Source organism: Tursiops truncatus, chromosome 14, assembly GCF_011762595.2.
Source record: "Tursiops truncatus isolate mTurTru1 chromosome 14, mTurTru1.mat.Y, whole genome shotgun sequence".
Taxonomy (NCBI): domain Eukaryota; kingdom Metazoa; phylum Chordata; class Mammalia; order Artiodactyla; family Delphinidae; genus Tursiops; species Tursiops truncatus.
Window position 1 is genome coordinate 37,234,559 of NC_047047.1, and position 12,833 is coordinate 37,247,391.

Here is a 12,833-nt window from a genome sequence, read left to right on the forward strand (position 1 = left end):
TGTCCACAAGAATAGAACCAAAGAGCCTGAATGGTAACAATCTGAAAGAAGTTCAACACCAGGGGCTGCCTATTGGCAGGATATTAGTCAGAAGCCAAGGACTTCAGCTGTGCTAAAGCCCTGTTCTCACAGGTGCAACGAGTTTGCAAAGACAAACACTCATATCTCTACCTCTTTAAATCTTTATATTGAAGCATAATATACATACAGAAAAGGGTACATCATAAGAAACAATGACTTTTTTTAAAGCCTGTTAGGTAAAATTTAAGCTCAATAATCTCAAAGGCATCTTTCATAAACTGGGGTTTTTTTAATAAAATTACTTCAGCACAAAAGCATTTTCTTAACTGCCAAATGTTAATTTCTTTTGATTTACTTTTTTCCCCAGTGGGAAGGGCTGGCGAAAAACTTAATTTGTGTATTAGATGACCAATTTACCAATAAGACTGTTAAACAAAGACTAGAGTTACCAATTTACACTAACATATTCATGCAAAAAAGTTATCCCCACTTCCTCACTTTCTTTCACTTTCTACATCCCTTCCAACCCATCCCAAAGCAACTCATCTACAATAAATTAAAATGTTTCTTCTATCTGCTCACTTCTCTCCACATTGACTGTTAAAATTATCTCCATCTTCCTGGCTAATATTATATTACCTGGACCAGTACCATAGTGCCCTCTAAGCGTTCTCTTGGCTTCACTTTTTTCCCTTTTGGCACAATAATGGTTTGTATTATCTCTGGGCGTGCCTTTTTTTTTTTAATTTATTGTATTTATTTATTTTTGGCTGCATTGCTGTGTGTGGGCTTTCTCTAGTTGCGGCGAGCGGGGGCTACTCTTCCTTGCGGTGCATGGGTTTCTCTCATTGCAGTGGTTTCTCTTGCTGCGGAGCACAGGCTCTAGGTGTGCGGGCTTTAGTAGTTGTGGCACACGAGCTCCAGAGTGCAGGCTCAGTAGTTGTGGCGCACGGGCTTAGTTGCTCCGTGGCATGTGGGATCTTCCCAGACCAGGGATTGAACACGTGTCCCCTGCATTGGCAGGCAGATTCTTAACCACTGCGTCACCAGGGAAGGCCCTGGGCTTGCCAAATTTTGAGACATGTTACAATAAAATTTAAAAAGGAAGGAGATTGTCATAATTGTGGAAAAGAGGTAAAAATGTGGAATGAAGATTGTCAGAAGTCCACGTAACCCCATTTTGAAGTGGAGTATTAATTTTGGCTCTGTTCATTCTGTATACCTAACCTTGCTAACAGAATGAAGGATTAAGTTTTGGGGTTTTTCTGTTTTTACCTTGAGATCCCGTTTTACCTAACTACTACCACACAGAGATTTGTAAGCAAAAGAGAATAGCTTTTAATGTGCAAAAAAACAGTTCCAACCATAGTGATTTTTTTTAATGAGTTCTCAGTATCATGGCTTCACTCTTGATTATATTATTCATCCTTCACACATGAATCAGGGATCCTATGAGGACATAAATCACATTGCATCAGTCCCTTGTACGAAGCCCTCCAATGGTTTCCTATTATACTTAGAATAAAAATTCAGATTTCCTACCAAGGCCAACTTCTTGCCTTTGCTGTTCCCTCTGCATGTATTTTGTGCTCTCAGATCAGCTTGCCTCCTTAGAGAAGACTTCCCTCTCTCAAACGAAAGCAAAAGCCCTTTTTTAAAGGCTTTTAAATAATTTTTTAAATCTCCAGTGAGTCTGATGCCCAGTGATGCTGAGACCCACTGTAGTAAATGAGTCTTGCTTTTGCTTACAATGATTTTTCTGCCAATTTACTTCTTGGTGCCTGTTACCACCTGTGGTTTAAGAAACTGGAAAACCAACAAGTAGGAAGAGGAGGAAGGAAAGAAGGAAGGGAGGGAGGGAGGGAGGAGAAAGAAAGAGAGAGGAAGAGAGGAAGGGAGGGAGGGAGAGGGAGGGAAGGAGAGGGGGGAGAGGGAGGGAAGGAGGGAGGGATGGAGGAAGAAAGAGAGAGAAGGAGAGAAAGAAAGAGAGAGGGAGAGAGGGAGGAGGAAGGGAGGAAAGAAGGGAAGAAAGGAAGGAAGGAAGGAAGGAAGGAAGGAAAGGAAGGGAGGAAGGGAGAAAGGGAAGGACAACCTGTACTAATCCAGTGCCAAAGGTCACACCTATGTGCTAAACACAAGGGTTATGTTCATAAACTCTAGAGAAGTCATACTACCTGTACCAACTTTTTTGTTTTTCTTAGTTCATGACATTTAACTCTGAATCAGAGTTGAAATCAGAGAAACCAAATGCAAATGTACCTTCTTAGAGCTGCCTTCCTCAGCTTACTGGGTAAAGAGAGCCATTTCGTCTTCTGAGCTTTGATAAGGCTCTTCAGTCTCTGATACACTTTCTTACACTAATTACTACTGTTTTTTGTTTACTGTCAGCTCCTTAGGATAAGAGACTTGGCCATATTGTTCACTGATACATCCTCAACACCTACACAGTGCATGATACATGGTAGATGCTTAGTAAAATAGTGAATTATATGATTCATTTATTCATTCAACAACTATTTCCTGAATATCATGTGCCAAGCAGCATCCTAGACTTTGAGAATACAGCTGTGAACAAAACAGCAATAATCCTCACCCCATTACATGCTAATGTGGAGCACAGACAAGATTAATAATTACAATAAAATATACAGCATGGTAGATAGTAATAAGTGCCAAGAAGAAAAAACAAAGCAGAAAAAACTAATCTATGATGATAAAAGGTAGATCAGTGGTTGTCTAGGAACTGTGCTGGAGAGAGATGGATTGTACAGGGGAAGAAGGAGACTTTTAAGGGATGATGAACACATTCTGTCACTTGACTGCCATGGTGGTTTCACAAGTGTATATACCAGCCAAAATTAATCAAATTGGACACTTCAAATGGATACAGTTTATTGTATGGAAATTATAGCTCAATAAAGTTTTCAAAAATTAAAGCAGAAAGTGGAGGACTGAACTTTTAGAGAGGTGGTCAGTGAAAGCATTATTGACAAGATGAATTTTTTTTTTTTTTTTTTTTTTTCCGGTACGCGGGCCTCTCACTGTTGTGGCCTCTCCCGTTGCAGAACACAGGCTCCGGACGCGCAGGCCCAGCGGCCATGGCTCACGGGCCCCGCCGCTCCACGGCATGTGGGATCTTCCCAGACCGGGGCACGAACCCATGTCCCCGGCATCGGCAGGCGGACTCTCCACCACTGCGCCACCAGGGAAGCCCCCGAGAAGATGAATTTTTTTAAAAAGACCTCAGGAAAGTGAAAAGGCTAACTCTACAAATATCTGAGTGAAGACCAATCCAGAGAGAGGGAACAGCAAATGCACAGACCCTAACGAGGGAGCACGCTTAGCATGATCCATGAATCAGCAATCAGCATGGGTCTAGCTATAGCAGACTGAGCAAGGGAGAAAGCTATTAATCTGACTGTGAAACGAAGCCCCTAGAGTGAGATGAGAGCCATGAATACATTAACTGACTTAGGCTTTAACACAGTCACTCTGTTGACACACTGCTGTGTGTTGAGAATAGGCTAAAGAGCAGATGCAGAGAGTTCAGTTAGGAGGATGTTATTATAATCTAGGAGAGAAGTAATGGTAATCTGAACAGAGTAGAGGGGAGTAGTGAAAAGTAATCAAATTAAACCCAACAAGATTTGATGATGGACTAGATGTGGGCATGAGAAAAAGAGGATATGAACCGGAAGAATGGAGGTACCACTGACTGAGATGATAAAAAATATAGGAGGAACAAATATGGGAGGCAAAGAAGGAACTTAGTCTGGGGCATATTCAATTTTTTGATACCTTTTTCACATTTAAATAGAGTTCTCAAGTATGTCATAAGTATATACCTGGAATTTAAGGGAGAAATCCAGTTTAGAGATATAAATTTGGGAGTTGTTAGGCTATAGAAGTATTTAAATCCATAGAACTGGGACTTCCCTGGTGGCGCAGTGGTTAAGAATCCGCCTCCCGATGCAGGGGGCACAGGTTCAAGCCCTGGACATGCCGCAGAGCAATAAAGCCTGTGTGCCACAACTACTGAGCCTGCGCTCTAGAACCCAAGAGCCACAGCTACTGAAGCCCACGCACCTAGAGCCTGTGCTCCACTACAAGAGAAGCCACCGCAATGAGAAGCCCACGCACCGCAACAAAGAGTAGCCCCCACCTGCCGTAACTAGAGAAAGCCCGCACGCAGCAATGAAGACCCAATGTAGCCAAAAATGAATTAATTAAAACAAACAAAAAACTAAATGAGATCACCTAGGAAGTGTGTTGGAGATAGGGAAGAAAACAGGACCAAAGACTTAAGCCCAGGGACACTCCAACATTGAGAAGTGGGGTGAATGAGAAAGAACCAGCAAAAAAAAGAGATATGAAAAGGGAAAAAAAAGGAACGGACTAGAAAATGAGGGGGAAAATTAGGCAAATGTGTCATGGAAGACAAGTATTTCAAAGAAAAGAGAAGTCAAGTATGTCAAATGTTGACTCATGGATCAAGTCTCAAAAGGCTGTCATTTAAGACCAAAATAAATGCAAAATCATTATATAAATTTTTGAACAGAGGCTTGGTTAAGAAAACCAAGCACATTAATAGTAGAGCATTCTAATCTTAATACATCAAAAATATTAAGTACCACTTATTATTACACAATTCTTACATAAAACATACCCCCAAATGTCTACTTTTTAATGGGTAAATTATCAACTACTGAAAAGTTCTGATTTTAATTGTTTCAAAACTAGATGACCACTTACATTTTTTTCCCCACTGGCTATTACCTATTCTCTGTTATGAAATATTCATTCTAATTAGTAACGTTGAAAGTTTTTTAGCATCTTTTTCTCTTTTGTAAAACATTTCCTTCTGTACAAGGTATTTTTTGTAAATAGCTAATTCAGAGTTAGTCAGAATTTAAATATTAAGTTTTGGATCTCCATGTTTGTTTTTTAGCAAAAATGAACACAATGAAAATCACAATGGCTTTCGAGGAGGACCAAATATTTTATTCTATTTATTTTCTGTGTTGTTATAGACTTTAGGCACTGTCCTTCTACAAATTGTATCTAGGAACTCTAAGTTTAGGACCACGACTTTAGAAAACAAACTATTATGAAACACAACTTTGAGCTACAAAAATGGGTTGACCCATTCAGAATTAAAGTTTAAATAAACTCAATGTTCAAAACCTGATATAAAATATAAAATGGAAAATTCCTTTATTTAAAAAATAAGTGGGACTTCCCTGGTGGCGCAGTGGCTAGGACTCTGCACTCCCAATGCAGGGGGCCTGGGTTCGATCCCTAGTCAGGGAACTAGATCCCACATTCCTGCCGCAACTAAGAGTTTGCATGCCGCAGCTTAGGAGTCCACCTGCAGCAACTAAGAACCAGTGTAACCAAATAAATAAATAAATATTTTTTAAAAAGTATTCTAAACTGATTTAAGCATCCTCAAGCTGTTAAATTTCATCAATCCGTACTGACAAAGGGTGGTTTGTTTATTAGATTAGCTTGACTGATTTCTCTGGAGGCTTTCCTTTACTACATTGTTAAAAGTGAAAATCCAACCTTAAAAACAAGAATTATCAGAAATAGACCAAGCATTACAGCGTGTATAACCAAATAAGATTATCTAAACTTTCCTCCATAGCTACTGAGAATAAAGCAACATGATCTCAAAATGGTAAGTGTTAATAAAATAAAATGGCATTTTATTTACTCTCTATATCCCATCTTTACAAATTTTCCCATATATTGGTACACATATAAATGTATGTATGTATGTAAGAGAGAAAGGGCATGAGAAAGAGAATGTGCTTTAAATTTTCCTTCTTCTATGACACAAAGCAGGGAGTTGTGGTGGCTCTGCTCCGGCTTATGAAGCTACAATGCTATACGTAAGAGAGCTCAGCATAAACTGATTATTAATCATAGGTTTTAGCAGGTTCTTATTCCTTACCACCAGAATTATACAAGGAGATCAGTGTACCTTGTTGTAGAGGAATTGTGGAAATTAAAAATAAGTGATTACTTTCTTTTGAGATTAGATGTTTACCTATGTTTTGGACAAAATGCTGGCCTTTTACTCCAGAGCCTAACCTGTCTTGATCCTAGAAATCAGAGTGTGTCTACCATTGTATATACTCTTTTTTTTTTAACCATTGCATATAGTCTCTTTTTTTTTTTTTTTTTTTTTTGTGGTACGCGGGCCTCTCACTGTTGTGGCCTCTCCCGTTGCGGAGCACAAGCTCCGGACGCGCAGGCTCAGCAGCCATGGCTCACGGGCCCAGCCGCTCCGCGGCATGTGGGATCTTCCCGGACCGGGGCACGAACTCGTGTCCCCTGCATCGGCAGGCGGACTCTCAACCACTGCGCCACCAGGGAAGCCCGCATATAGTCTCTTGATATGTGATATTCTCTTATCTAACTGCTTGAAAATGACAGAATTGAGCATATGATGAGTTGGCCAGAAAAAAATTATATCAGTAAAGGTAGATTCTATCTTCTTCCCTGTGTCTGCTGAAAACACAACCCCAAACTAGAAGAGTTCTGGTACACTAAAACTTAAGACTAGAAAAGGCAATAACATTATTCATTGTTTTAAAAAGACAATATGGACTTCCCTGGTGGTCCAGTGGGTAAGACTCTGCACTCCCAATGCAGGGGGCCTGGGTTCGATCCCTGGTTGGGGAACTAGATCCCATATGCATGCCGCAACTAAGAGTTTGCATGCCACAATTAAAGATCCTGCGTGCCACAACTAAGACCAGTGCAGCCAAAATAAATAAATACTAAAAAAAATAAAAATAAAAAAGACAATAAAGAAACAGAGATTTATATTTCAGGATCTCTACAGGCAGGGAATCTCTAAATGCTTATGAAAGAACAATTCAGCAGAAGAAAGAAGAAATAATTTACTACTAAATGGTTTAGCACAGAAGCTGTGGCTAAATGTTTCCTCACAAAACATCTTACTGGTTTTGAAAAACAGGAAGTCACAAAAGAAAAACCAACATGTCTTTATAAAATGCCAAAATCCAGTCTCAAAAAAAGAGAAATAACCATGTATGAGACTCTACTAAGCATATAAATTATCTCCCCAAAAGTTACTGTTTAAAAAAAGAAAACACTCTATGAAAATTTCTATTTAAGTTCCAGAAAAGGAAAACAGTGGTATTAATGAAGTAAGCAGAACAATAAAACTTTCCTAAAGACACATGCCAGATTCCAACAGTCCTCAAGGATTAGGTCCCTCAGTGATTTATGATCAAATATGAAAGGATCTCAATTATACGAGTAAAACACTGATGTTCTTCCCTTTGGACATGAAATGTTCACCGCAGAGTTTTCTGTGTACTTTTATAACAGAATTCATGTTTTATTCTTGCAAAAATTGTATTTCTGTTGAAGAAAAACATTCACTACAAGAAAGGTATTTAGGTCACTAGTGCATAGTCATTTTCTCTAGCTTTACATATTTCCATAAATATATACTGCCTTAGTTACTTCTCTATTACTTTGGCTTCCTCATATCCTAAAGGCATTATATATTGTGGTTAATAAGAAAAAAAAGTTAATGCATGCACTTGGCTGCCAATTGTCAAATGCACTTTTTGGACCAAAGAAAGAAGTAATGCAGACAAACTGAGCAGGAGAGAGAAATTTAAATAGAGAGGGAAAGACAGAAAAAATGTACCACATCTAGTGTCTGAATAAATAGTCCCCAAGCACTTCACAAATTATGGCAAGTAGAAGTAATATGCCAACATATACTGAATTCTCACTGTAAAAATTTAATACCAAGCTATATTAACATTTCAAATCAGAGTAGTTGGCACCTTTAACATAGTGGTTCTCAACCTTGGATGAATACTGAAATCACCAGTTTTTAGTTGTTGTGTTCTTTTTTTTTTGGCCACGCTGCGTGGCATGTAGGATCTTAGTTCCCCGACCAGGGATCGAACCCATGTCCCCTGCAGTAGAAGCATGGAGTCTTTACCACTGGAACACCAGGTAAGTCCCCCCACCCTTGTTTTTTTTTTAAATCACCAGTTTTAAAGAATACTGATGCCCAGGTCCCATCCCCACAGATTCTTACTTAATTGGTCTGAAGTATGTCCAGAGCATGAAAATTTTTAAAGCTCCAAAAGTGATTCTTATGTGTAGCCATGATTGAGAACCACTGATTTAAAATGACATAAATTGAAGACAGTAATTTAGTTGTTGGGGTACATGGACACACACACCCCAGAGTTCAAAAACCTTGGTCATTCTTCTTAGAAGCAACCTCTTAATATCCTAGAATCATTAATTCCCTCACAAGCTCATCCAATGACAGCAGTGTAAAAATAACTTTGCCTTTGTTGCCTATATGTGTTCTAAAAACTGGTAAGTTGATTTAGTAGAGTATTTCATAAATAACATTCACCTAGAAGCTGACAGCAGTACTAACCAAGGATCCAGGCCTCACAAAAACATTTCCGGTAGGATCTGGGTTGTATATTTATTTTACTGCCAGCCTAGGTTCTATTACAGTTTACTTTCTTTACAACTTTTCTTGATTTAAGAATATATTTGCGTTCAAAGGATTTTGTGGGTTAAAGTGCATTTTCAATCATTTTCACAGTGACCATTTTCTTCACAACTTTGAAGTATAAGTAATGTACAATAAACTGCATATCTAAAGCATGCAATTTCATAAGTTTTGACATACATATATTTACATCCATAAAACAGCTGCCACAATGAACATAAACATTTTTTTCACACTTAAAAATTTTCACACACCCCTCTGTAATCTAATCTATCCCTCCTTCTACTCTTATGCCCAGGCATCTGCTTTCTGTCACTATAGATTACGTTGCATTTTCTAGGATTTTATATGAGTAGAATCATACATTATGTTAAAAAAAGTTTTTATCTGGCTTACTTCACTCAGCAAATGATTTTGAGATTCAACCATTTTGTTGCGTATATCAAAAGTTCTTTCCTTCTTATTGCTGAGTGATATTCCTATCAACGCTCATGATTACCACACTGTATAACCAACATGTTTTATAACCAACATGTTTTCTTGGCATAGACTATTGTGAGAAGCTAACAAAAGCTCCTAGATGTTGGTATCAATGGTTTTTGGAAAAACTAAGTCTGGTGATCCCCATTTTATTTTTTTTAATTTTATTTTATTTTATTATTTATTTATTTGTTTGTTTGTTTGTTTATTTATTTATGGTTGCATTGGGTCTTTGTTGCTGCACTCGGGCTTTCTCTAGTTGCAGAGAGCGGGGGCTACTCTTCATTGCGGTTGATGGGCCTCTCACTGTGGTGGCTTCTCTTGTTGCAGAGCACAGACTCTAGGAATGCGGGCTTCAGTAGTTGTGGCTCGCGGGCTCTAGAGCACAGACTCAGTAGCTGTGGCGCATGGGCTTAGTTACTCCGCGGCATGTGGTATCTTCCTGGGCCAGGGCTCAAACCCGTGTCCCCTGCATTGGCAGGCAGATTCCCAACCACTGCACCACCAGGGAAGCCCCGATCCCCATTTTAGTTCTCACTTTACCACTTATCAGCTATGTCTGAAGCAAGTCACTTCTCTGTCACATACACCTTCTCTGGAAAATGAGGATATACCACCTCACCTATGTAATTCACCTTAGATGAGTACTTAAGGACTCTCTGACTTCTAAGACCTATTGATTCTATTGAAATAGGTAAACCTTCTAGAAAGATAGGAGTGCCCATCTGTTTATATACTGTCTGTGGCTGCTTTTGAGCTGCACCAAGAATGATGAGTACTTGTGACAGAAACTGTAGAGCTGTCAAGCATAAAATATCTGTCCTCTCAAAAAAAAGTTTACCAACTTGTTCTAAGTAATCATGAAATGTTCCTGAAGCTAGCTAAAAAATCATGTGTAGTGATGTTTAGATTTACTGATTGACAAAAACACATTCTACTGTTCTAAAAAAAATGTTTTTCCTTGTTACTTTAGCTAAAAAAATGAAAGAAAAACCATAGGAACTTAAAAATAGATATTTAAGGGCTTTTCTGGTGGCGCAGTGGTTGGGGGTCCGCCTGCCGATGCGGGGGATGCGGGTTCGTGCCCTGGTCCAGGAGGGTCCCGCGTGCCGCGGGGCGGCTGGGCCTGTAGGCCGTGGCCGCTGGGCCTGCGCGTCCGGGGCCTGTGCTCCACAACGGGAGAGGCCACGGCAGTGAGAGGCCCGCATACCGTAAAAAAATAGATTTTTAAAATTCCTGTGTCAGTATCCAATATATTCAGATGGTATATAAGTTACTAAAATCAAAAGGCACATTATAAACCCCAGTCCAAGAAATATTAGGAAAATATTGAGTTAAAGAAATACTATAATAGTTTTCTAGGAAAGTCAAAGTAGATATGTATGTTTTCATATTCCTGCCCAAATGATAAATACTTGACAAAATCACTACTGCCAGAATAAAAAATGAACAGCCTATAAAAATGGCTGGTGAAACTTACATATCCAAGAATACTTTCTGCACCTTCTGTCAGATTTTTGGTCTAGGAATAATAGGAGGAAGGCTGTATAACACAGTGGTTAAGAAAATGGACTTTAGGATCAGAGAAACCAAAGTCAGTAAAGGCTATTAGCACTACTGTAAAATAACTGAATAAAAGGTCCTCAAAATATATTTTGAAAAAGAACAATTTTTTAAAAGGAATTATCTTTTAAATTAAAATTAAAGTCATTAGGGAACTACAAATACTGGAAAAACCCTAAGCAACTCAAGAAGGGATTATGTGAGGAAACCTGCCAGCTAAAAAAATGCACTCATTATTAGAAGAAAAGATATAAATTTCTATTATAGGATGTAATAGAACCACTTATTTGATTATTTATCTGAAAATAAATCTGGTTAGTTAATTCAGTGATCTGGGTTTTCTCTTCCTAATTACAAGTTGCTGCTTTTTTTTCCCCAAAAGACATATACCAGGTCATTAAAAGTCTGATCTGGCAGTCATCTGGAGTACAAACTGAAGACTTCAAAGAAAAACCATGTAGATGTCCGCTATAATGACATTGGAAACTGCAAGGAAAGCAGTACTGTTTTGTAAATAATCAAGATCAATTAAAAACAATTTGTAGGCTCAAGGACAGAAATAGTATACTTTAGGGTCTTTAGGAACAACACAATGTTGTAATTAAAATACAATGCTGGGACTTCCCTGTTGGTGCAGTGGTTAAGAGTCCACCTGCCAGTGCATGGGACACAGGTTCGAGCCCTGGCCCAGGAAGATCCCACATGCCGCACAGCCACTGAGCCTGCGAGCCACAACTACTGAAGCCCGCATGCCTAGAGCCCGTGCTCCGCAACAAGAGAAGCCACGGCAATGAGAAGCCCGCACACCGCAACGAAGAGTAGCCCCCGCTCACCACAAAGCCCGCACGCAGCAGTGAAGAGCCAATGCAGCCAAAAATAAATAAATAAATTTATATTAAAAAAATACATTGCCTCCTATACCTGAATGCCTATAAAGATGAGTTTTGTGAGATAGGTTTGTTCTATGTTGTTTAATCTCAATTCCTTGTCTTTACTTAGCGTCTTTATCATTGCCTTGGAGATTCTGACCAAACGCCACGAACTCAGATCTAACCAAAAGGGAACAGTGGCCAACTTCTGTGCAATCACCTTATTGACCCACTTTGTTCTTTTGAGATAGCTGCCGGAGGCTGGTTTTCAGACTCTATCCACAGTTGGGAATATCCAAACTTTCAGATGATTCTATCTTTGAAAAGGGATTCTGAAAACCAGAATCTTTTCGTGTTATCATTATCTCTGCAAACAAAGACTGTTACATAAAATCATTCTGAATGTATGGCTAATACGTAATGGAAAAATACAGTTTACAAAGGGAAATTGAAATTGAACTCACCTGTCCACTTTTCCCTATTTCCAGCTCCATTATGGCAACAGGAGTGTGCATTTGAGCTGAGTGTCTTGACTGCGATTTGCCATCAACTCTCCAGCTCAAGCCCCGAAGCCCACTGTCCCAGCGGCTCTGGTTCATGAGGCTCTCTCGGATTTTTGTCTTATGGCTCTTCCAGAATTTGGAAATGACAGCAGCTTGGTCAGATGTGATCCCGCCTTGCTTTTTGGTTTGAGCAGTCAAGAATGCTTCCAGCTGGTTGAAATCCATGTCTGCAGATGCAATAGACTATAATGACAGAAAAAATAACAGATATGAATTTGGTAGATAACTAGAAAAAGATGCATCTTAACTACAGATCACATTTTGAGTGATTCTTAATCACTGAATAAGCTTTCAAAAAGGGTCATCAAAAGACAGTAATGAGAATAAGCGCTTCATAAATACAAAAATATTCCCTTTGAAAATACTGAATATCAGAAAAGCTATTGTGAAAAATTCCATGTTGGAAATTCCCTGGCGATCCAGTGGACAGGACTCCATGCTCTCACTGCCTAGGGCCCAGGTTCAATCCACAGTAGGGGAACTAAGATCCCACAAGCCCCGTGACGTGGCCAAAAAAAAAAAAAAATCCGTGTCACTCAAATTCTCTATCAATAACTAGAATCTATAAATATCCAGTTCCATGATGAGGAAATAATAAAATATAAATAAAGTTAAAATGTAAAAATAATAAAACAAGAGAATAAAATGAATTAGTGCTCTGATGAAATCTTACATAATTTCACAGTGCCTTATAGCCAGGCTTGGTTTGATATACTATAACTGGGTAATGCCTTGTCCATACGAAGTACTAAGTAAATTTTGTTAAGTGAATGAATTAGTTTAGTTTTATAGCCCATCTTCAACCAA

At 38.9% G+C, this 12,833-nt stretch overlaps 1 protein-coding gene across 8 annotated transcripts in view; it reads right to left on the reverse strand.

The window, feature by feature from the left end:
* COMMD1 (copper metabolism domain containing 1) overlaps window positions 1–12,833 on the reverse strand; it is a 155,091-nt gene that overhangs the window by 78,290 nt on the left and 63,968 nt on the right. For all 8 annotated transcript variants that reach the window (XR_004521786.2, XR_012325683.1, XR_012325685.1 and 5 more), the window contains exon 2: window positions 11,928–12,209. Coding sequence is in view for 5 of the 8 variants with exons in the window: in XM_019942558.3 (XP_019798117.1) it covers window positions 11,928–12,209 (282 nt within the window). In the remaining 3 variants the exon portion in view is untranslated. The remainder of the gene's footprint in view (window positions 1–11,927; window positions 12,210–12,833) is intronic.